The 23,593-nt window shown below is 42.6% G+C and overlaps 1 protein-coding gene across 2 annotated transcripts; it reads right to left on the bottom strand.

The window, feature by feature from the left end:
* Positions 1 to 9,016: 9,016 nt before the first annotated feature.
* On the bottom strand, positions 9,017 to 22,744 carry lpcat4 (lysophosphatidylcholine acyltransferase 4). Of its 2 annotated transcripts, XM_041239575.1 has the most exons (14): positions 22,336 to 22,744; positions 21,328 to 21,470; positions 20,674 to 20,894; positions 19,897 to 20,009; positions 17,379 to 17,439; positions 17,135 to 17,193; positions 16,563 to 16,597; positions 16,277 to 16,331; positions 16,017 to 16,099; positions 15,772 to 15,897; positions 15,185 to 15,341; positions 14,754 to 14,852; positions 13,623 to 13,764; positions 9,017 to 10,287 (listed from the first exon to the last, which is right to left on the bottom strand). In XM_041239575.1, exons 1-14 carry the CDS (start codon positions 22,450 to 22,452, stop codon positions 10,094 to 10,096), a joined length of 1,605 nt encoding a protein of 534 aa, XP_041095509.1. In that variant the 5' UTR covers positions 22,453 to 22,744; the 3' UTR covers positions 9,017 to 10,093. The 2 variants fall into 2 exon arrangements, with proteins under 2 accessions (XP_041095509.1, XP_041095510.1); XM_041239576.1 differs by lacking the exons at positions 9,017 to 10,287; positions 13,623 to 13,764 and adding an exon at positions 13,775 to 14,104.
* Between the last annotated feature and the right edge of the window lie 849 nt (positions 22,745 to 23,593).

The following is a 23,593-nucleotide window of genomic DNA, read 5'->3' as shown; positions in this document are numbered from 1 at the left end:
ATTTATCCATTTACCAAAACTCAACTTAGACAGGACAGTCATGGGGAGTTTCAGCATTTAAAGATTGGAGTAGTTTTGGACTGATGCATCCACATGAGATACAGTAGCCTTCTAGATTGTAGCCTGGTGAGCAAGTCCGGGGTAGACTGAGGCTGGCAGGGGAGAGTGTAGCATGCATGGGGGAAGGCAGCAGCAGGGCTGGTAGGTGGCGTAATCACATACAAAGACATAAGCCTAATATGCGCTCCTTGTAAAGAAGCTGGCTCTTCTGTACAGCGGTGTCAGCTCTATGCTTTGGTGCGTTTGCGCCCGCCCTCCGCCCGTGTGTGGATTGCCTCACCCTGCGTGAGGCGCCTGCCTGCGAGAACTGGGATTGCTACTATATATATATATATATATATATATATATATATATATATATATATATATTATATATATATAGGTTTCATGTCTTAGCAAAAGAACAAAAGGGAAAAGAAACATTTCTAAACTTGTTTTATTATAGTGTTTGGGTCTTTTTCATTTTTGTGTAAAGAGTGCAAAGAAGAGCGACCAGAATTATTCCGGGTTTAAAAGGCATGTCATATGCAGACAGGCTAAAAGAATTGAATCTGTTCAGTCTTGAACAAAGATGACTATGTGGCGACCTAATTCAAGCATTCAAAATTCTAAAAGGTATTGACAGTGTCGACCCAAGGGACTTTTTCAACCTGAAAAAAGAAACAAGGACCAGGGGTCACAAATGGAGTTTAGACAAAGGGGCATTCAGAACAGAAAATAGGAGGCACTTTTTTACACAGAGAATCGTGAGGGTCTGGAACCAACTCCCCAGTAATGTTGTTGAAGCTGACACACTGGAATCCATCAAGAAGCTGCTTGATGAGATTCTGGGATCAATAGGCTACTAACAACCAAACGAGCAAGACGGGCTGAATGACCTCCTCTCGTTTGTAAACTTTCTTATGTTCTTATTAGCAGCAGCTACACTTGTAATGTTTCTGAGTGTAGATCTCACACTCACAATGTCAATAGCAAAGCACTGTATACGTTTTTATATAAACAGATTAAATACCTTTATCAGCTTTTCATCTTATGTAGATTGAATGATGTACAATATTTCTATTCTTGCACACTTTGTGTGACGCACAGCAAAGCGTGCGCCAGAATGAAACACACCCTCAGCTTAGAGACAGCCCCCAAACACCAAGCATACATTACAGTAAAGCCCTGATGATGTCATCGGTGATGGCACCAACGCTTGCAATGACATCGATGATGTCAGAGATGACGACTGCACGGTCACAGTGGCTGTGATGTCAAGGGGATTATGACAAACTCTGTCTTGCAGGTTCACTGAATTTGCGCCTCTCAGACTCCCACACAGACGTCGATATTACTGAGAAGGGAAGGCTGTCAGAGGAGCCAAACCAAGCGCGAGTCGAGTCACAGATAGTGCCGGTAAGTAACACTATAATATTTAGAAAATACTGAAAGAAGCTTAATACATTATATGACTAACATTTCCACTGGAAGTCTTTCTCAGTGTCTTCAGTGAAACAGGTTTCCACTAGAAGTCTTTCTCAGTGTCTTCAATTCGATGACAAACGTTTCCACTACAAGTCTTTCTCAGTGTCTTCAATTCAATGGCACAGGATTCCACTAGAAGCATTTCTCAGTGTTTTCAATTCAGTGGCACAGGATTCCACTAGACGTCTTTCTCAATGTCTTCAAATGAACCCTTTTTTTGCCCAGTGCTAGGAAGGAGCAGGCCTAGCAGTCCATTCCAGTGCCTCAATGTCAGGAGGCTGGAGGTATCTGGTGCTTTACTACCTCTGTTTGCAGGCCATGCTTTCAGATAATGCTGCATTTCCCTGCTCATCCAGTCTGTGTCATTAAGAACCTGCTGCAGAGTAATCTGTTTGTTTTTATTACATATAAATGTTTACTGCAGTAAATTTGCATGGCGATTTTGCATTTTTCCATTGTTATAACATTTAGTTTACTATGGTTTGTTTTATGATATTTATCAGACCTCTCTTGCCTATACTTTGCCATGCCTTCACTGTGCTTTATTACACTCTGCACTACTATGGAAAACTTTCCTAAGGGGGTGCATTTTGAATAAAGTACTTTAAAAAACTGATTTTGAGTGTCTCCCCTAGTGTGCAGGCAGACCAATGACACCCTTCTGTGTCTCCAACAGGTTACGTGCTAAAGAAAACCAACAGGAAGGGGGGGTCTAGAGTGCCCCCTGGTGTTGAAGCTGCTGCTCAGCCACTGCTGTTCCCAGGGCTGCCTGAGGGGGTGGTGGAGCAGTACTCAGAGGCCATGAGGCCACAGAGGAAGAGGGGGGAAGAGGAGGAGGAAGGTGACCCAGAATTCATCCAACACCTGGAGAAATTGTGCGAGGAAAGCAGGTTAATCGGGCAGGTAACTTCCTGTGTGCTTCTCAGTGTTCTATGGCTCGTGCTAATCAAGTCGCGTGTGTATTTCTCAAACACTTAGAAACATATGATAAGTCAATAAATAGAACTTTTTAAAAAAGCCAAAAAGCTGATATTCTTATTCTATCATTATGCTTTACCAGACCCCTCTGTGCTTTACAATACCTCCCTATGCTTTACCAGACCTATTTGTGCTTTAAAATGCTTCCCTATGCTTTACCAGACCTCTCTGTGCTTTACAATGCTTCCCTATGCTTTACCAGACCTCTCTATGCTTTACCTGTGCACCCCCATTGATAATATACCTGTGCACCCCCATTGATAATATACCTGTGCATCCCCATTGATAATATACCTGTGCATCCCCATTGATAATATACCTGTGCATCCTCATTGATAATATACCTGTGCACCCCCATTGATAATATACATGTGCATCCTCATTGATAATATACCTGTGCACCCCCATTGATAATATACATGTGCACCCCCATTGATAATATACCTGTGCACCCCCATTGATAATATCCCTGTGCATCCCCATTGATAATATACCTGTGCATCCCCATTGATAATATACCTGTGCATCCTCATTGATAATATACCTCAAAACTAAGCACACACATACCAGATACCTGTAAGAGAATATCAACGAATTTGCTGAACTAGAAAAGAAATGAGATTACTACAAGGTAAAAGATGTAAGCCTACATGCATTACAGGAGGCTTGGTGGTCTAGTGGTTAAAGAAAAGGGCTTAATACCAGGAGATCCCAGGTTAAACCCCGGCTCAGCCATTGACTCACTCTGTGTGTGATCCTGAGCAATTAGAGACGTGAAACCGGGGTCCTACTGCAAGTGACTCTCGTTTCCAAGTCACTTTGGACTGTGGCAGTCGATTCTGCACTGAACCATTCCATAAGCACGGGGGGAGTTCTTCCACATTCTTAAGAATGGATTCCAGGGTACCACTGCACTTGTGAGACAGCTGCATCGTTAAAATCGGTTTTAAGATGATTATGTGTTTGGGGAGCAAGGAGTGGGAGAAAACATTATAAGATTCTAGATGGTTCCACACATGGGCTTTTTGCATCACCAGTGAGAGACTAGAGGTAAGACAGCGAGACAGATTGATTATTAGTCTTCAATACCAGTACAAGCTTCACGTTAATTGAATTATCAGCAGCAAAGAACTCAGCTAGCCAAAACCTGATCTACTTGTGAATACACATTGTTTGGAAAAAGGTTTAGAAGTTAGAATGCATTGCTGTAGGTTTGCTGCTCTGTCGCTCAATGAATCTCCCTTCCTTTGCAGAAGCAGACTTGTGAGAAGCCTAAAGCTCAAGCAGAGAGCTCTCTCTCCGCAGACAAGAACCAGTATCTCCCATCAACCAGCAGCAGCCACACAGAGGTCTCTGTGCAGCCTTCATCAGCGCCTGAGACTGCTTTAATAAACTGCACCCCCCCACCGCTCCAGACAGACTGCAACCCCCCACCTGAAATATCACAGCATCGTTCCGACATCCAGTTGTACTCCAACTCTCATGATGCACCCTTCCAGACAAACTCCAGCTCCCAGAGTTCACTTCAGGGGATCTTCCAGCTGTACACGAAGGCCAAGGATACCTCTCAAACGTTCCAGATAACCTTCAACACCCAGGATCTTCAGCCTGTTCAGTCAAACTTCAACTCCCAAGATGCTCTGAACAACCAGGCTTCAGACTCCAACTCCCAGGGTGCACTTCAAAGCCTTGAACTAAGCAGCAACTCCCAGAATGAGCTTCCAACCCTCCAACTGGACCCCGATTCCCAGAATAGCCAGTTAGACGTTAATTCCTATAATGACACTTTACACACTCAGCTGGGCTACATTTCCCAGAGTGCACCTCTTGATATCCAGCTGGACTCCATTTCCCAGAGTGCACCTCTAGATATCCAACTGGACTCCATTTCCCAGAGTGAACCTCTAGACACCCAGCTGGACTTAAATTCCCAGAGTGCACCACAAGAGATGCAGTTGGACTCCAATTCCCAGATTGCACTTTCTACACTCCAGCAAACCTCTTTTGATGCTCCTATAAGACTCCAGCAAGACTCCAACTCCCAGGATGTACCTATAGCCCATAAAAATTTCCAGGATGCACCTACAACACTTCAGCAAGACTCTGTCTTCCTAACCTCCCAGCAAGACCCCGCCTCCCACGATGCACCTCTGAGCCTCCAGTCTAACTCCACTCCTCAAGAAGCAACTCCACTCCATCTAGACAACCCCAACTCCCAGCATGCCTTGGCTGCGATGCACACCAATGAAGTCGGCGACTCCCTCCTGCCAATCTTGAGCTTGGCAGAGGTGTTGGCTCTGCTGGGGGAAGGCTTCGTGCCCTTCTCACCTGAGCCCACCATCCTCCAACTGCTGGAGTTTGTGCTGGAGAGCGAAGCAATCGCCTCCACCGACTGCCCCGAGACATTCCTGGGATCCTGGACAGGCATTCCCACTCAAGAGACCACACTGATCCCACCCAACACCTTCAAGACCCAAGCAGACCCTGATATGAGCTCCACTGAAGCAATGGAGCCTGTCCGACACCCAGAGAGCGACCAAGAAGGACTGACCTCCAAACCAAGCCTGGAGGGAGGGCTGCAGACCCCAGGCGAAGCTCCGGTTGCCTGCCTCTTAGACGAGAATAACCAGGTGCACTTGGAGTACCTGGAGCTTCAACAGCTGAACTTGGGTGGGGCTGAGATCTTTGAGGAAAGCTGCCAGACATCCGAGCTGAATCAAGAATCTTCCGTTCTCCGAGCGGATCAAGGAGAGCCGGCTAGAGAACTGAATCAGGAGGCAAAAGATTTCAGGGAAAGCCAGACCTTTACTTTAACGGAGGAACTGGCCAGTGTGTCAACAGCAGATGGAGAGATGGAAGAAAAGGACAGAGATGAAAGCCCTCTTGGTGACAGCCCATCTGAGGAGTTCATCATCGGGCCACCGAATTCGGCATGCTCCAGCCCGACTTCCATAGAGTCCAATGCCAACCCTGAAACCGTTCCGAAAGACAGCTCCCAGATGTCGCAGGAAAACACTGATATTGCAAACCAAACGGTTTTACTTGCTGCTGCATTTTTGGAAGATTTGGCCAAATGCAATAATGTACTAGACCTTCCTTTGTCCCCCGTCATGGATTCAAACATGGTACAGGAAAAAGACCACACCATAATTCAGGCTTGCCAAGACGAAGCTGATCGAAGCAGCACAGACGATCCGGTCTCTCCAAATCTGTCTTTTATTAATCGCAACAAGGTCTTCCAAGATTTGCTGAATGATCCAGACAATTCCAGCATTTCCACAGATTCCAATGCCTTGTGTGTCAAAGATCAAAGCACATTGCCCTCTGACAACTCCCAGGAAAAGGTAAGAGAAGGAAGCTCCCTAGATCTAGGCATGCCTGGTGCATATCTGTTCAACTTCACATACATCTGTACAGATACTGTAAGAAAATATGCAGATGTTTCTGTGGTTTTAACCGTAGGAGAGAAACCGGCATCAGATCACGACAAAGAACATTCCTCAGTTGTGGAAATCCCAGAAGATAGAGACCCATCTAAAGGGAATATGGAAAGGAAGGATATGGCCCAAGGTATCCCCGATTCAGACATCCAAGCAAAATTAGAAGCTATATCTAGTGAAGGACAATCGGACGCTCTGGAGTCTGAAGCGCCAAGTGGAACTCTAGAAGATCTTGAAATCCCAACCCTGGTGGAAGCACGACCGCCTGTGAAGCTTATACGATGTTGCTGCTGCCGTAAAATAAGAAAGAAATCTGCTTCGCGCTCTTCAGACAGCATTGGACAAGCGTGTCAAAGCGGCAGCCTAAATCCAGACCCTCTGCTGGGTACCAGGGAAGCCAACCAGCTACCCAGCACCACGGGAGCCAAGACGAAATTAAAAAGAGGTCAGCCCCTGAGGAAACAGGACAAAAAATCCAGCCGTCCAACTGGGACCAACTATCCTACGCAGCAGTCCGACGAAGATTCAATTTCAGAAGCAAACAGTGCACAGCTGCCGAAGAAACTCAAAGGGCAACGATGGGGGAGAAAGATTCCAAGCCCAGATTTGAGGCAGGTGAGCAACCACATTGCTGGGGAGGCCAGCATTCAAACTGCAGAAAGGGACTTAGTAGAGTGTGGCCAACTAGAAAGTGATCCAGGGTTAGGTGCGGAAAATAGGCAGGGTTGCGCAGTGATGGACAGAGGCGGAACAGCAGTGCCCAGTGCAAATGTGCCAAAACATTGCAGACGGAAAGGCAGGACCAATCTAACCACAGGGTCAAAAAAGCCAGGAAAAGGACGATGTCTGAGGACAGAATATCTGGATTCCGTCACAAGCCTAAGCCGTGCCCATGCTGTTTCGAGTTTGGCTGACGTGCCTTTTCAGAGTGAAGCATCTGGAAGTACAAAAAATGAGGTAACGAGAAGCAATCGAGACCAGGAATCAGACCACGCGCCCACTCTCACGGGCTCCAGGTCGCGACGTCGCCACAGGAAGCAGAAAGACGCGGTCCCAGTTCGCCCGAGGACCACCAGGCGACATTGCCGCGCAGATGACGACAGCATCGCAGCGCGGACCACCAAACGCAGAAAAAAAAACTGAACGGAAATAAAAAAAAAAAAAAAAAAAAAAAACAGGAACCAAACTGAGTTTCATTTTTGAATACCCAAGATCCATCACCCATAACTCGGTCCTTTATTACTCTTAAATGGGTTGAAAACGAGTCAATCCCTCCCCTTGCAGAGTATTTCCTGGGGTTCCTCATTGGAACAGCTTGTTAATCACACAACAGGGTTCAGCTGAGGAGTCGTTTGTGCCCAGCTGTGATTGAGTGGGGCGCAGAGATCCAAAGAGCTATAGGAAAGCGACAGGTATGATTGACACCTGTTTCATTGGACTTTCCTCAGCTTGCAAATCTCTGGTCAGAAGCAGAGAATAAAGTGAAAATGATGGCATTGAATAGCAATGCTCCTGTTGCACAATTAATAGGTTTTGTGATGTTTTAGTGAAGAAATAAATACATTACAAAGAAATACGATCGTGAAAAAAGGTGAGTGATTTATTAAGGTATTTTGTCAGCCTCTGGAGGAATTAATCTTAAAAAAGGAGCAGCCCTGTTTATAACCGAAACACTCAATAGTTACATTTAGAAGCACTAAGAAATGAAGCAGGTTTGACACAAACGTTTCAACTACGAAGTCCTTTTCAACGTTTTCATTGAAGACAGTGAGAGAAGCTTCTTGTCTAAATTTTTGTCATTGTAAAAGTTTGCCACAATCAATTTGCATGGTTTTGTGGACGTTTTTTTTACCATAATTTAACATTATTTGTTTTTAAATATGCTTTAACATACCATTTATTACACTTTGCTGTGCTTCTACTGTGGGAAACTTTGCCCCAATACCAAGTCTAGAGGCACAGGGCAGCTACAGAGGGTGAGGCTGGTAGAATGGAACCACAGTATGCCAACTATACCGTTCCCAAATGATCTTCAAACAAACAGACAGAGGTCTACAAATTTGAACCCAAACTGTGGCAGTACTGATTTACACCATGAAAACGCATGACTTCCCATGCACTTTGTACGCTTATACTAAAAGGTTTGTTTTAGTGTAATTTGGGGCTGTGTGTTTAATATATTGAGCTTAAACAATGATGCAGATTAACTTGACCAGATTTACAGTTAGCATTCACAAAGAACAAAGCAAGACGAGCTGCTTTTCCAACTGGTCTCACAGTATCATCACTCCCCCCAGAAGTGAGAGGATGTCACATGATCTGAAGGGAATGTGGAAGGCTGGTCAGTGCCTGGCGCTTCGGATTCTCCAGACGAGCACAAAGGCAGATTTAAAATGATAAGAACTCAATACTTGAACAGAAAATAGTAAGTGAAATGTACAAAAAAATAATAATAATAATAATTATTAATAATAATAAAATTAAACTTTATAAATACACACATTTTAATAACAACTAAATAAACATATGCACAATTATAAACATTCATTGGGTGTGACTTTTATACAACACTGAAACCCCCTTTAGAGAAATATTATTCCTTATATTGTAAAGTATGGGGTAGAATAGCAGAGGGGAGATATATTGGTCCCTGACAGAAAACTACATCTCCCAGAATGCAATGATCTAATGAGGCCAATTGGGTCTAACAAATTAGTTAATTGTAGAGCTGGATACAATTAATTAATTAAGGCTGGTATAAAAGACCAGTTCAACAGTCCTTTGTTGTCTGTTTTAGCATAACAGTGTGGATGCGAACACTGCTGCTGTCACACTAGTGCTGTGTTTTGGACTTGAATAAAAGAAGGGGTATTCACTGCATAGTACGTGTCAGTAATCTGCCTGCAAGCTGAAAACCCCAGACGTTACTTGCCTGCATGAGGACAGCAGCCTAGCCACACTACCAACAGGGGGTGCTCTCTCCAACTTATTAAAAAAAAAAAAAAAAAAAAAAAATATAGAAGTATTTTATGGTACATAGAAATAACAAAAAATATTCCAAAATTTAAAATAAATACATACAAAATACCTTTATAAATTTCTTTGTATATAATAACTGTACCAGAAATTAACAGAGCAGTCTGGCTAAATGTATTCAAAGTAACAGAGGACTGGGGAAATGGTGACATCACAAGGGTGGAAAATTACACCATGTCTTTTAAAATACAATATACCTACGTACAAAATAATAGGAGTCTGTATAGAAGTGTAAAAATAAAAAAAGGGAAATAATCAAAATATTTTATTTTTTATTATGGTTTACCACATGTGAACCGAATTTGTCTTTAAGCCTGCAAAATTGGAAAACTTCAAGATTAAAAACTTTTATAACCTAGCCTTACAACTTGACTTACAAATAGCAGTGTTTTGATCTACTTGACTTATCTATTTTTGTAATTTATCTTATTTATTTATTTTGTGCCGTTTATGCTTTCGCGCATTTTTAAAAAGATGCTTTGCAATGGGGCAAAGCACTCGGGTAAGAGACAGAGACACTTCCATACATGCCCATAATCCCAATAATTTAATAAAAGTTAATACCAAGTTTCATCACAATTTAATAAACCGCTTTCCAGATATATACACAAAAAGAAATGTGACACACAGATGCACAGACAGGCACCCCCCTACGCCCACAATATAGTCACATCCTTCCTGTAAAAGTGAACCTGAACCAACACTAAGTGTAGCACAGAAACGAGGACCACACAGCTGGAATACGGAGCTATAGGACAGAGCGGAGACTCTTCTTCACACAGAGGGGCGAGGGGGTGGAATGGGTTACCCATCCATGGTGCTGATGTCTTTATTCTTGCCTCTGTCTCCCTTCACATTGGACTAAGATAGCTTCCCCCATCAGTGAGGAGACATCGAGTTCTGCCTGTCCGCAATCCTAGCTGGGCTGAAACTAATCTCTGTTGTTGATTGAAGTGAACGAGTCTGATTTCAAACAGTTTAAGGAAAAGATTCGAGTTGGGAGCAACAAATATACCATGGTTGAATACTTTGAGATATATCCTCTATATCCAGAGACAGGAGAATCAATCCAAAAATAGATTAAAAAAAAAAATAATAATAACATTCACTTTTCAGTCCCACTTCTTAGTGGATGAGGCAATTCCATTGGATGAGGCCTTCCCAGTTAGCCCCACCCCATTTGAAGTATGTCCTCTCCCATTGGGAAGAGGTGTGGTCTTCTCCTGTTCCTCCCCTTCTGGTCTTAAGTAGCAAGTAAACAAACTTTTGAAGTTCTGTTTGGATTTGAATAAATCCTGAAGCTCTTCTGCAATTCAAATAAAGGAAAAGGTTATGTTGTGATGTTTGCAGAGTGCTGTTTCTTACTCCAGTTACTCAAATACTGTGTTATTGTTTATTGATAAGTCTGAGTTAGGGGAGGGGCAAGGAAAGGTCACGTGTGCATGACGAATCATTACCGTTTTGATCACTTGCATACCTTCTGTCATTTAGGGCACTTCTGACAGCGCACGTGAAGATGATGCCAGCGCCCAGAGCGAAAGGAAAGGTTGCTTCCTGTTAAACCTCATTCCGTTTAGAAAAACGTCCTCGATCACACGCGTGCCAGCGTTCACATCCCATATATGCAGAAAAAGACCCACAGACAAAACGACTGCTGCACAGCACGCAGTTCTCAGAAACCCTGCTACTATGGCAACACGAAACGTGCGGCCTGCAAGACTAAAGTGATTTTAAAAAAACTGACTGAATGAGCCAAGACTGCTTCTAACACAGAGTAACTATGAGGCACACCAGACATAGAGAACACTTCAATTCCTAAAAACGGATTTCTTGTAGCAAATCAGTGCGCAGACTGACCTTACTCGGGGTTCTTTTTACTGCACATAATCAGTTATAATCTTCATATTATTTCCAGAAAACATGTTTGTTTTTTTTTGTTTCAAAGAACAGATGTATAGAAATGGTTTTAAAGTTAGAAAACTGAAAGATCAAATGTATTGGTCTGCAAGCCATTCAAGACTAAAAAAAAAAAAAAAGCGGACGTGTTTATTAATTGAAAATTGTGTGCATGGAAAAACAAATCAAGCACACCTTTCCAAAAATTTCCAGTCATATTTTTCAGACCACAAATACTGGTTAAGAACACATATTGTAAAATGCACTGCCCTGCACTGGTTACAGAACGCATATACATGTGTGAATTTTAATGAACTGCTGGTAATTTCTTCACACATGTAATAATGATTCTAATCTGTTCATTATTTTTAAAAGCCTACCTTAAAGTGATTAGGTTCACAAGCTGCCTGCTATAGACACGTGTAGGCTAGACCAGCCCAAGTGTCTTTATACAAAAGCCAGCGCCACCTAGTGATCTGGATCAGGTTTGTTTTGCTGGCAGTACACTAGCTGTGCACTAGATGGCGCTTGCTCTTACTCATTTAAAGACACTTTGGCCCATATTTATAAAAAGTACCGCTTCCTTTATCATGCCAGGAATAGTGTTTAACATGACAGCATTTCAGTGGGTGATGCTTAAACGAAATTTAAAAACATCATCGCAACGCTAGAACAACGTGGCCCTACAGACCAATTCTCTCACTGGTATATTATTAGTCAGATTCATAAATATGTATTGTGCTGTTAACTGACCCTTACCGGCATCATAATTAACACGTTCCTCAGACCAGCAGGAGAATGAGTTGAGTCTTAAAGGTATCATTTCCTACCATAATTTTTGTTTGGAACATATATTTAACCCTACAGCAATAATAAAAAAAATAATAATGTTTATTTATGTTTAATAATCCAATAATTAGGTCATTTAAGTATTGTTTTTTTTTAATTTCATTGTTAACTTATCTGAACAGGATCAGCTACTGGCTGGTTGGAAATCATACAAATCAGGTTGGTTGCTTATTCATTGTCTAAGTGGAGAAAACAGCAGGCTTCAGAGCACATCAATATATACTGGAAGCTGATCCTCCAGGAAAGACCCTGCAGACTTGACCCTCTGGATTACCCTGAGGGAGTGAGCATGGATCAACTCAGCCGCAGCGCAATTACGCACCTTTGGGGAGAATGGCAAACAAAGCTGTCCGTGTATTAATAAGAGCGAAGCTCCCTGCTGGTCTTGGACTTTATGTTCTTTATCGTTCCTTTATTCATCACTGCCGTGTGCAGAAAGCCAGTACTTCACTTGACGTGTTTTTCATAGGATTCCATCTAGCGACAGCTCAAGTAATTTCAAAGAAAATTATACTTTACAGTCTCTGAACATGTACGTGTGTTTATTATTTACAGCTGTGGCATAGTGTTGCCTTGCCCTATAGAATGAAGACATTTTGCTTCATAAAGTTGAATGAAACCTGCTTGTTAAATGTTCACTTAACATTGAATTACACAAAAAAAACTGACAAAACTGAAGACGCGACACTATCATGGAATACTACTCTACTGCTATCATGGCAGACTTTCGCGACATCATTTTGTACTTTCTGTGGATTACACAATGTTAAATAAAATATCTAAATTATGCTCGTATAGTTTACTTTGCTTTTTTGATTGAGTCTAAATCCTAAAATTCTAGGTGGTGCAAAAAAATGTAGCCACAGCTGTGAAAAATAAATATTCATGCAAAAAAATTGCAGCGTTTTCTAATCCAATTTCACTATGAAACCAAGCAGTACTGTGAGACAGGCAGGGTTTTTGCAATCTAACTATTTTTTTTTTTAGTTTAAAAGAAGCTTTTTGCAGGGTCAGGTTCGCTGTATCATTGTAAACCCACATGTTTAAGACTACGACAAGAAGACTACAATAAACACTTATGATCATGAACTGCAATACACAGGCGGCACACCTCAGATTTAGTGAAGAGACACATTATTGTATTTGTGCCACGCGTCACTCAAAACAAAAACAAAATAACCGGAGCTTGAAAGATGCCCTAGTCCTGTCTACTTTCTTGGGTACTGCAAAAGAAATGTGCGCTAACGTTAGAGGATCCGTTTTTTTTATCCCCTCGATCAAAAAATAAAATATCATGAACTCTGACAAAAATGACATTTCTGGTGTTTACAGTTCTTTTTTCATGCATGTGCACACATAAATCAAAAAGCACACACTGTCCCAAGACATGTCCCGGAGGCATAAGGAGACGGTGTAAACAACAGTGTCCACTGAGGTCTTAAACAGGAGACACGGCTCATTTGCACACCTCAGACAATTGGTTAGATACAATCCCTCAGTAACAATCCGTGATGGTGAACCACATCTAAAACCCATTACTGACCCGTAAAATAGCCAGGCACTAGTTAAATACAGCCCATTAGTTTCGTTGAATGGCTGCAAAGTACCGGCATCATTTATGCATACGAGACACGCTCTGCCTGCATTCTATACACCTGGCAGTGTGTACGGACAGACAGACCGCCCCCTTCTGCATTTCCACAAAGTGAAATTCTCAATAACCCAAGCCAAATACTAGTACCACGCTTCCTCACAATGGGATAAGCGCTTCTCCAGGTAGGTGTTCAGATGTGTGCAGTGTGACATACCCGCTCTGTGTGATTCTGAAGAATGACCGGTCTATATTCCCCCCCACCCCCTCGAATACGGCGGGGGGGACCGCAGCGCCTCTCTTACCCAATAGCAGCTCAGATTTCTCTCTCATGTTTGTTTCTTCAATAATCGGCAACACATCGAGTTCAGGGCAGCTCAACAAAGCCTGAAGCAATCTGGAGAACTCTCCTTCGCACAGCCAGCCTTTACTCCCCGTGTCAAAGAACTGCAACAAACAAAACAGGCTGTGAGGGACCCGAGCCTGCACTGGAGATGTGGGCAGCTTGCACTGTCCTTCAGAATCATTCCGTAACCCTTACCTGCCCTTCCACTCGCTACACAGCCCTCAAAAGCACAGCAAACACGTCTCTTCATTTTAAACCCGATCTGGTGCTGCTTTAGGTTAGTTTGTATGCCTTACTCAGGAGATCCGTTGCCCTGCCGATTCCTAGACATTCTGGGCCACGCTGAAAGCATGTCAGTCAGGAGGGGAAGCAGCTGATTGGTTACTGACAGGGAAGACTGAAGGGGTGGGACAATTCCACCCTCCAGGGGACCAAGCATGGCTGCAAACAGAGATCTCTTTAACCTTGTGCAGTACCAGATACCAAGTTTTAAAAGGAAAACACTAAAATTAGCAAGAACATGCGTTTCTTTCAAAATGTGGAACCTATGAAGCTAATAGAAGTGCAAAACGGGTAAGATTAATGAAATCGTTTTTTGCTCCAATGCTCTCATGTGTTATATAATAATAATAATAATAATAATAATAATAATAATAATAATAATAATAATAATAATAATCATCATTATTTAACAGACGCTTTTATCAAGAGACTAGGGGGTGAACTATGCATCACAACCTCTGCTGCAGAGTCACTTACAATAGGACCTCGGTTTTACATCTCAAACCAACACACACTGAAGAATAACAGCCGCATTATCTAGGTACCCTATTGCTCATTACCTAGGTACCCTATTGCTCATTACCTAGGTACCCTATTGCTCATTACCTAGGTACCCTATTGCTCATTATCTAGGTACCCTATTGCTCATTACCTAGGTACCCTATTGCTCATTACCTAGGTACCCTATTGCTCATTCTGCACAGAGCTGGAGGTGTCAACAGGTTCCAGTACAATGGCCTAATGCACAAGCCCTCATCGTTCAATCCCATTCTGAGATGGGTGATTTGCAACAGAAAGACACCCTTACTGTGAAAGCCAGTTCCAAAACTCTCTCGACGCTCCACGTTTTATCCACAGCCAGCATCCCCAATACAAACTCCCTCGGGTCCAGTAAACCATCTGAGCCCTGCAACAAAGAAAAACGATCTTTGACACGGGCCAATTAAAAACCTGCCCTGCCGTAGGGGGCACGTGGGCAGAAAGAAAAGAAGCTTTTCCCGAAAGATTTCTAAGTACATGTCAAGTTTCAAGAAGAGTCATCTTGGGTGGGAACACACACACACACACACACACACACACACACGCCATCTCCCACAGACACACAAACACCTAAGCTTGTTAGACACTGTAGCTGATCAAGCTCACAGTAAAACCTAGAATAGGAGAAACTGCGGTGCAACAGGAGTTTTATTTCCAGTGCTGCACAGACACACGTTAACCCAGGCAGTGCAGGAGTACCTGGCAGTAGGAAGTGAAGAGCGCGTGTGTGTCAGGCTGGCTGGCTGGCAGGTTCAGGAGCTCAGCGCACTGCTCCGGGGTGAGTCTGTGTGCAGGGAGCCGGCGGCACTCTTCAACCAGCCCTCCCATCCCGTTCAGCACTGCCTGCATCCCAGCACTGCGGGACAGACCACAACATCAGCGAGTCAGGGCTAGTGAATACATCACACAAACCAGAACAAAAATGCCTTTCTGTGGAGGAGATAGCTTCCCCACATCGTCTAGATGAAAACATTTCTGAGTCAACATAAACTCCTAGATTTTTTTCATAGATTCCTGCTTCAATTTCAGTATCTCCCATATGATACTTATAATGTACATTTTTATTTCCTGCATGCAGTACCTTATACTTTTCTCTATTAAATGTCATTTGCCATGTGTCTGCCCAGTTCTTAATCTTGTCTAGATCATTTTCGAGTGTAAGAGACACCTTGAGAATAAGGTACAGCAATTGAAAGCTTTCTTTAACCTGGTGCAGTACCAGGAGATCCATTATTGCCACTGTTCCTTCACTATGCAACTCTCATTAGTAGATTTCAATGCCTTACCCAGTCTTCTGCAGCCGTGTCTCTATCACTCTGGCTCCTGGCTGGACTGGGAGTTTGAGCAGACCAACCCGAGTCACTGGTACCCTCCCCTCAAACTCAAACTCTGTGGCAGGCACACCCAGAGCCCTGGAGGGGGGGTTACAATAAGAGAAAAAGAAGTCAGCACAAACTGAACAGGACCTTGGAGCTAAGTCTGAGTCTGTCTGGCCTTAATGAAACTAAACTAAGGATTATATAATCATTACCTCGCCATTGTCTTCTGAACATTGCTGGCAAACAGGGCGGGGTTATCTTTCTCTTCCTGGGTCGGAGTATAAACAGGTAGGAACTGCAACCAATCACAGAGCAGGAACAAAAGTGACATATCAGTGATGATGCAACAGACCCCAACGCCCTTCTCCTGGCAAGGTTGTGCGTTGAAGTTTGCCGCAGATTCATTGCAGAAGCCATACTGATAAATCAAATGGAGATTCCTGTTTTATTCCTCCCCCCCATTGTAGCTTACCTCGATCTCAGCAGAGGTGTAGAATTGAGAGAGGGTATACCACAGCACCTGTATACTGACACACACAGAATAACATAGGGGTCAACTACTGCAGGATTGAGGGGCTATGTCTGTCTGCAGCTTTAATGAAACTCAACTCTGGAAGAATGTGGTAAACTAACACACCAAGAAGGGATTATATTGTAGCGTCAAACTGAACAGGATTGTGGGGCTCTGTCTGTCTGTCTGCAGCTTTAATGAAACCATGGAAGAATGAAGCAAGACATACATCACTATAGTAACTTACATGTTTATTCCTTTCCAGGTCCACCTGACCGTATCCTAGCAACAACGCAACACAAAAAGATTGTGATCAGTACCACTGCATATACAACAAAAGCTCTGCTAATCCTTACAGTTAAAAAAAAAAAAAAAAAAAAACAACAACAAAAAAAAACACAAGCCTGACAAGTAAGACAGTCAGTGATAATACCGATCCTGCGTTGAGCTTAAAAGCACCGATTCAGGTTAACCATTTCAACTCTGCTAAAGATTTTAAAGATTCCACTCAATTCTCCCGACTCCTCGTTGTTCCAGGCTGTATCACTTCTTGCAGCCTCTCTTCGTAGCTCAGCCCTTGAAACACCAAGCCCTCTCTCTTCGGGAGCCTGTTCTACTTCTATCCCCTCATTTGATGTTTGTTTCGTGACCGGCGTGTATCGCTTTACATTTGCTGACACCGAATTTAACTCGCCCCGTTTCTGCCCAGTCCTGCATCTGCCTATTTGGCTTTTCTTCGCGTCAGTGGAAAACGTGAACTCTTTCATTCAGCATTCCTTGAACTTGTTCTCAAAATGTAAAAACAGGAACAGTGCTTACCAGTTTGTTTGGATATCGTATAATCACAGGTTGGACTGGGACTCCAACAATAAAAGCCCCTGAAATGGATTGATAGATTTATATTATTAATACTCTGATAAACTTACAAGCACTAACAGCGACAATGTGAGAAGCGGTCCTCCAGTGTTGCAATGTGTGCAGAGTGACCTGCGTGCGTACCACCGCCTGCACCAAGACAAGAAGACACACCACATACTAGTTTACAAAACAAACTGATTTTCACCTGCTTTGAATTTGATAAGAGCAGTTCCATTTGTTGTAGTCCCCTCCGGAAAAATAAGGATCTGCAAGAAAAAGAACAAGCAAAACCCTACTGTAAAAACTCCAAAGAATCCCAAACCTCCTCCCAGTCCAGCACACAGGTCTCGACTGGGCAGTTGTGAAAGAAACACATGCTACGATACAGTCACATATCTGACCCTATAAAATGTTGACTTCAGGTGACAGTTAAACACGTGTGACGCATATCTGATTATTTAATTTTGGCCCGTTCCAGCCCTTGTCTGTTTCTCAGGGAACACAAAAATGATACAACATCAAAAATACACATTTGAAAGGGCAGTGTTTTAAAATAAACAGGCTTTCATTTAGATGTACTGTAGTTGGTTTTGTTGGTACAGTACTATATTTTCAACGGAATACTTATTTTAATTCCGAATTATAGGATTCTGAAAATATCCCTTGCCAAGTCTAAAGAGACGACTCGATGCAATACAGCACATGCTTTTAAATCTGGTATGTATTATAGCCGTATGTAAAATTCCCCGGTAACGATCCAACAGCAAAATGAAATCTAAATGTTATCCATGCACAGAACTGCATGAAATGTAAAAAGCAATTTAGCAAAACCAAAAGACTAAAAAAAATAAATAAATAAATTCTAGAATTAAAACAGTATCTAAAGTCAGTATTCAAAATTGCAGAATATAAAGACCCTAATGTCACAGTTCACTTGCAAATGAAGATGCACAAAAACAACTAAAGAACAAAAACAAATACACAACAGTATGTGAAGCTGTTTAATGATTAACTGTTACAGTATCCTAGCTTGTGTCTTCGGTTTGTTTTTGTCAGGTGAAACTGGAGGAAGCGTGTGGAACTGCACGATACAAGACGGACTGATTTGGCATTGGAGAGAATTAAAAAAAAAATGCTGGCTGTGACAGATATTCAGATTAATTATAACACTGAAGAGACAGGCTTTGTATCAGAAAACTGGTGACAGTCGGAAATCGCGTGTGACTATGCATTCATTTATTATATATATATATATAAATGGGGATTGATTTTATTCTCAATACAAGGGCGGTAAAACCCAACATGTATCAGAGTGTCATATATCCGAGTGCTGACTGTAACCCTATTTTTAATTTTAAACCATCCGGTACTACATTTTAAAGAAATGTTTGCCAGCCTTGCTTTCAGACAGTGTTGCACTTCCTTCGTCAGCTTGGCGACGAAGGCTTCTTTCCTTTCATTAACCAACCGCCTGCTTCCCCTGTTGACTGACATGCTTTCAGCCAGTAGCGTGACCCAGAAGAGGCGAAATGACCCAGGAAGTGCAAATGTGACTGAGAATAAGGCAGAGAAAGAGAACTTTCTTTAACCTTTAGTAGTACCGGATATCAAGGCTCTAAATGAAAATGCACATATGCTACAACGTGATGCTTTCAAAAAGTAAGAAATAAACTTTTTAAAGTCAACACGAAACACGAGTACCGAGCATGTTGTAATTTGGACAGTGTGTTACAAGAATGAATCCTTGAACAAACAAATGCATGAACCAGCTTTTCAACTACAGAAGCAGAAAGCACGGGTCACACCCTAGCAATGTATCCAAGCTGGAAAAATGATGCCTCAACAGTATTCTGCACACAAGGTTCAAAAGTTAATCCAGGACCAAAAATAACTCCCAGATTTCTAATTTTGGATCTAAACTCAAGCATAGTGCCATCAAGTGACAGGTTTACACCATTGTTTTTACATAACCTGTGGGCAGTGCCTAGCAACAGAACCTCTGTATTGTCAGAGTTAAGATGCAGAAAGTTTTATGACATCCAATTCTTAATATCAGAAATGCAATCAGCAAGCACAGAGCCAGCAACATCAAATGCATCTGCATAAAAATGACAATTCAGGCCATCTACTCCTAGCATGTCAAATTACAAAACAAACTGCACAGTAGACTGAACAAATTGCACAGACAGACACACAAACAAACAGACAGACAGACAAACAGTGGTCCCAATGCAGTGACACACTGTCTGTCTGCCTGCCTGCTGTGGCACTATAGCACTGGACTGGACTGCAGTGGACTGCCAGCACTGTGAATTGGTTCACACCATCAATTCACTGGCAGTCTCATCCCATTGTAGCTGTCCCATCTCTCATTAGAATAATACAGAACCATTGCATTGCCATTGCAGTACACAGTCTGTCTGCATTGCCATTGAAGATCACTTGGTTAGCACACTGTGGTCCCATTCTACCAGCCTCATCCCATTGTAGCTGCACTATGCTTGAGCTGCCACTGCCCCTCAGTATAACACAGAGCAATTATTGCATTGCCATTGCAGTGCCACTATCTGTCTGTAATTGATGATCATTTAGTAGGGGGTACATTTAATATACTGTGGTCCTATTCTAGCAGCCTCATCCCATTGTAGCTGCCACACACTCCCCTGTTGCCATGGTAGTGCCACTGTCTGCACTGCCACTGAAGATCACGAACAGCAGCTGACCTGAGACCACTGGCCACGAGCGGACACTCTCTTCTTGAGCTCCTCCACACAGCTCCTGCGGGATTCTGGGTCTTGTCTGGACACAACGATGGCTTGGTTGAACCGCAACAGGTCTGGAATCAAATCAACTGAATTGAAGAGACTGTGACTAACAAAGCAATCCCAGGGGTCTGCCCCTTCCTGCACGTCCATCAGCCACACATGGTACAGCAAACATGTCTTCATTTTAAAACATCTGGTAACTATACTAGATTAATGAAAGCTATCAGTTGCCTTCTTCTTCTCATGATATTTGTCACCTGGATCACATCACCAGTGTCTCCTGGGTCACTGGGAGTTACAGGAAAGACATTTTCACCCTCTGGGAAGTGCAACACTATTCAAAAGCATACCCTGCAAACTAAATGTGATAGCAAACACTTTAAAATGAGAATACTTGTGTGATAGACCTACATAGCGGAGGGAAGTGAAGGAGAAGCTGTCCCCACCCCTTCACTGGCTTCTTTCCTGTCAACCAATCAGCGTTATCCCTCATTGACTGTCACTGCTTTCAGCCAGTAACATGACCTGGATGACAAAGCTGTAGGCACAGTGAACTCTCTCTAACCTAGTGCAGCACTAGACAGCTGTATTCAACTTAAAAAACCTGCTCGCTAGAACATGCGTTTCTCTAAAAACTACCCATCTGAAGACCCGTGTAGCTCAGTGCAAATCGGGGAAAAACTGAGGGAATGGTTTTGTTAATTACGACTGACGCTGCATTGAACTTAAACTCACCTCCCACAATTGGAATGTTCAGATTCTCTGCGCGTGACATCACTGTGACAAGGCCGCACGGCACCATGACGACGGCATCCAGGAAGCTGGAGTGCGGCGCCACCACCAGGATTGGAGCTTCAGTGGGCGGAGCCATTCGACCCCTGACCTTTACCCTCATGAAGCCCAGGACAAAGAAGAGGACCCTGCACAGTGTCCAAGCCAGCGCCTCAAGAAACCACCTGTTTAAAAAAAAACAAAAAAACACACACAATTAAAAAAGGGGTCTGCAATTGGAAACCAATGCAAGCAAACGTGATCCAAAGTGGCAGATCACTAGATAGCGCTGTCTCTTACCTCTGTAAAAGCCCAGTCTGACCTAGCCTACATTGCAAGTACCTACGGCAGGCAACTGGAATTGCAGAGCAGCAAAAGCAGATCAGGAACGTACAGAATAATTGCACAGTACATAAGTTAAAAAAAATCTTATAAAATATTTAGAAAATCGCTATTCTCTGTGGTCATACTAGCTATCTGCCACTGAAGATCATTTGGGAAGAGTAGTTAGCACACTGTGGTCCCATTCTACCAGCCTCGCCCCATTGTAGCTGCCCTATACACTACTTCTGCTACCACTGCATTGCCATTGAAGATCATTTGGACATGCCCACTTACCACCTCCAGCCTATGATTGGCTGGGAGATCTGCTCCTTACTCAACCCCAAAAATCGGAGCCGGCTGATTGGCCAAAGGATCAGAAAGACTACGACTGTCAGGAGCATTCGGACTGGGAAGAGCACTGTGCCCAGCAGCGCCACCTGTGGACATGAGAAGGTAGTTATTAACTATTATTAGTTATTTAAAAAAAACAGAGAGTCGCCTGCATGGATCACAACTCAGGGACCTCTCTAAAAAATAAATAAATAAATAAATAAAGGAGGGAGAATCATTGTGCTGCAACAGTGTTTGCCACTCCTCCTATTTTTGTGTCGTCTGCGAATTTAACAAGTTTGCTTGCTATACCAGAATCTAAATCATTAATGTAGATTAGGAATAGCAGAGGACCTAATACTGATCCCTGTGGTACACCGCTGGTTACCACACTCCATTCTGAGGTTTCTCCTCTAATCAGTACTTTCTGTTTTCTACATGTTAACCACTCCCTAATCCATGTACATGTGTTTCCTTGAATCCCTACTGCGTTCAATTTGAGAATTAATCTTTTGTGCGGGACTTTGTCAAAAGCTTTCTGGAAATCTATATAAACCATGTCATATGCTTTGCAATTATCCATTATCGATGTTGCATCCTCAAAAAAATCAAGCAGGTTAGTTAAACAAGATCTCCCTTTCCTAAAACCATGTTGACCGTCTCCCAGGATACTGTTACCACGTAGGTAATTATAGTTTCCATAAATCTGCATATAATAGAAGTCAGGCTTACTGGTCTGTAGTTACCTGGTTCGGATTTGTCTCCCTTTTTGTGGATCGGTATTAAGTTTGCAATTCTCCAGTCTGTCGGTACCCTGTGTCAACAGACTGTTGCATTACCAATGCTAATAATAATAATAATAATAATAATAATAATAATAATAATGCTGCTTGGTTTGCACTTCCTAAAATGGTGATCGTGTTGCCAACGCTATCGAGCGGTTAGAAATGTGTGTTGAATACAGACTCGTACCTTCACTTTCTGCCTGTTTGTTACAGTCACTTCATGCACGAAAGGGTTGCAGGTCACTGTAGCACAGGCTTCTTTATCTTTTCTTAATTCCAAACGTGATAGCGTTAGCGTCTCCATTTAAAGAGTTAAAAATAGAAAACATAAAAAAAAAAAAAAATTTAAAAAAAAAAATCACAGCAGCAGGGCCCCCAAAATAACAAAAACGAAACAGAAGTTTAAAAAAAAAAAAAAACACGATTTTCAAATTAATCCAGCGGATGAAAAGCAAAAATGAATTTTAAAAAGTTCGCATAAATTGCTGATTTTAACAAATATTCATTTAATAAACAAGCACATATTCCACTGATGTCGAAGTAAGAGATTTTGAAAACGTGGATACACAAATATATACATAAAAAGGGTTCCAGAAGTTGATCTAAAAAAAAAAGACTAAAAAATAAATAAACAAATCCTTTTTCAAATGGGATGCAGGAGAAAAAAAACAAACATTCACCGTAAAAATATTTTTTAAAAAAAAACAAGTCCAAAAATGTGTGTCAAATTAAAAGAAATGTCTTAGTTGCATATTTCCACAAGTGTCCTTTTCAGGCGTGCAGCGTTACATCTCCTGACTGCACACCGTCTCTCGCCTTCAAAAACTCTCCCTATCCAAGCTAAGAAAATCCAGAGAACTAAATTCAAGAAGTCTAACACCACAATTCCAAAAACAGAAACAAAGTAACATTTAGTTACCTAACCCAAACGGTACCGGTATACGCCAAAAGAACTAAAACCAGAACACCCCTCTCTCTGTGCTTTCTGCTTGCAGGAACCGCATTCACACGCACGCCTGCAATTACACCCCCGCCCACTGCTTGCCTCCAGCCGAACCCGATCTGCAAATAGCTTGTCTGAGAGAGAAGAGGCTCGTTAATGTATGCGCTCAGAATTCAATGTATGCAATCGGTGCTTATGGAATGCGAGCGTTCCAAGCGGTGACAGCGAACTAGATCGCGAATACCCGGCTGGCGGGGTTGATCAACGACACAGGACAAACCGAAAGCAAGTCACTCCAAATCGGCCATTTTAATGCACTTTACCACCCTGGAAACCAGGAGAGGTCAACTGTCCCTTATTTGCCGGGACGCTCCCGGTTTTTGGACACGTCTCCCTGACAACACCCGGGATAGACGTTGGGAAAAAAAAAAAAAAAAAAAAAAAAATGCATATTTTCTGTAAACTGTACAGGACTGATTTAAACGACGGGGCATGGGAGCAA

This window comes from Polyodon spathula, chromosome 55, assembly GCF_017654505.1.
Source record: "Polyodon spathula isolate WHYD16114869_AA chromosome 55, ASM1765450v1, whole genome shotgun sequence".
Lineage (NCBI taxonomy): Eukaryota > Metazoa > Chordata > Actinopteri > Acipenseriformes > Polyodontidae > Polyodon > Polyodon spathula.
Note: the sequence above shows the minus strand (reverse complement) of the source record. Positions and strands in the feature narration are given on the sequence as shown.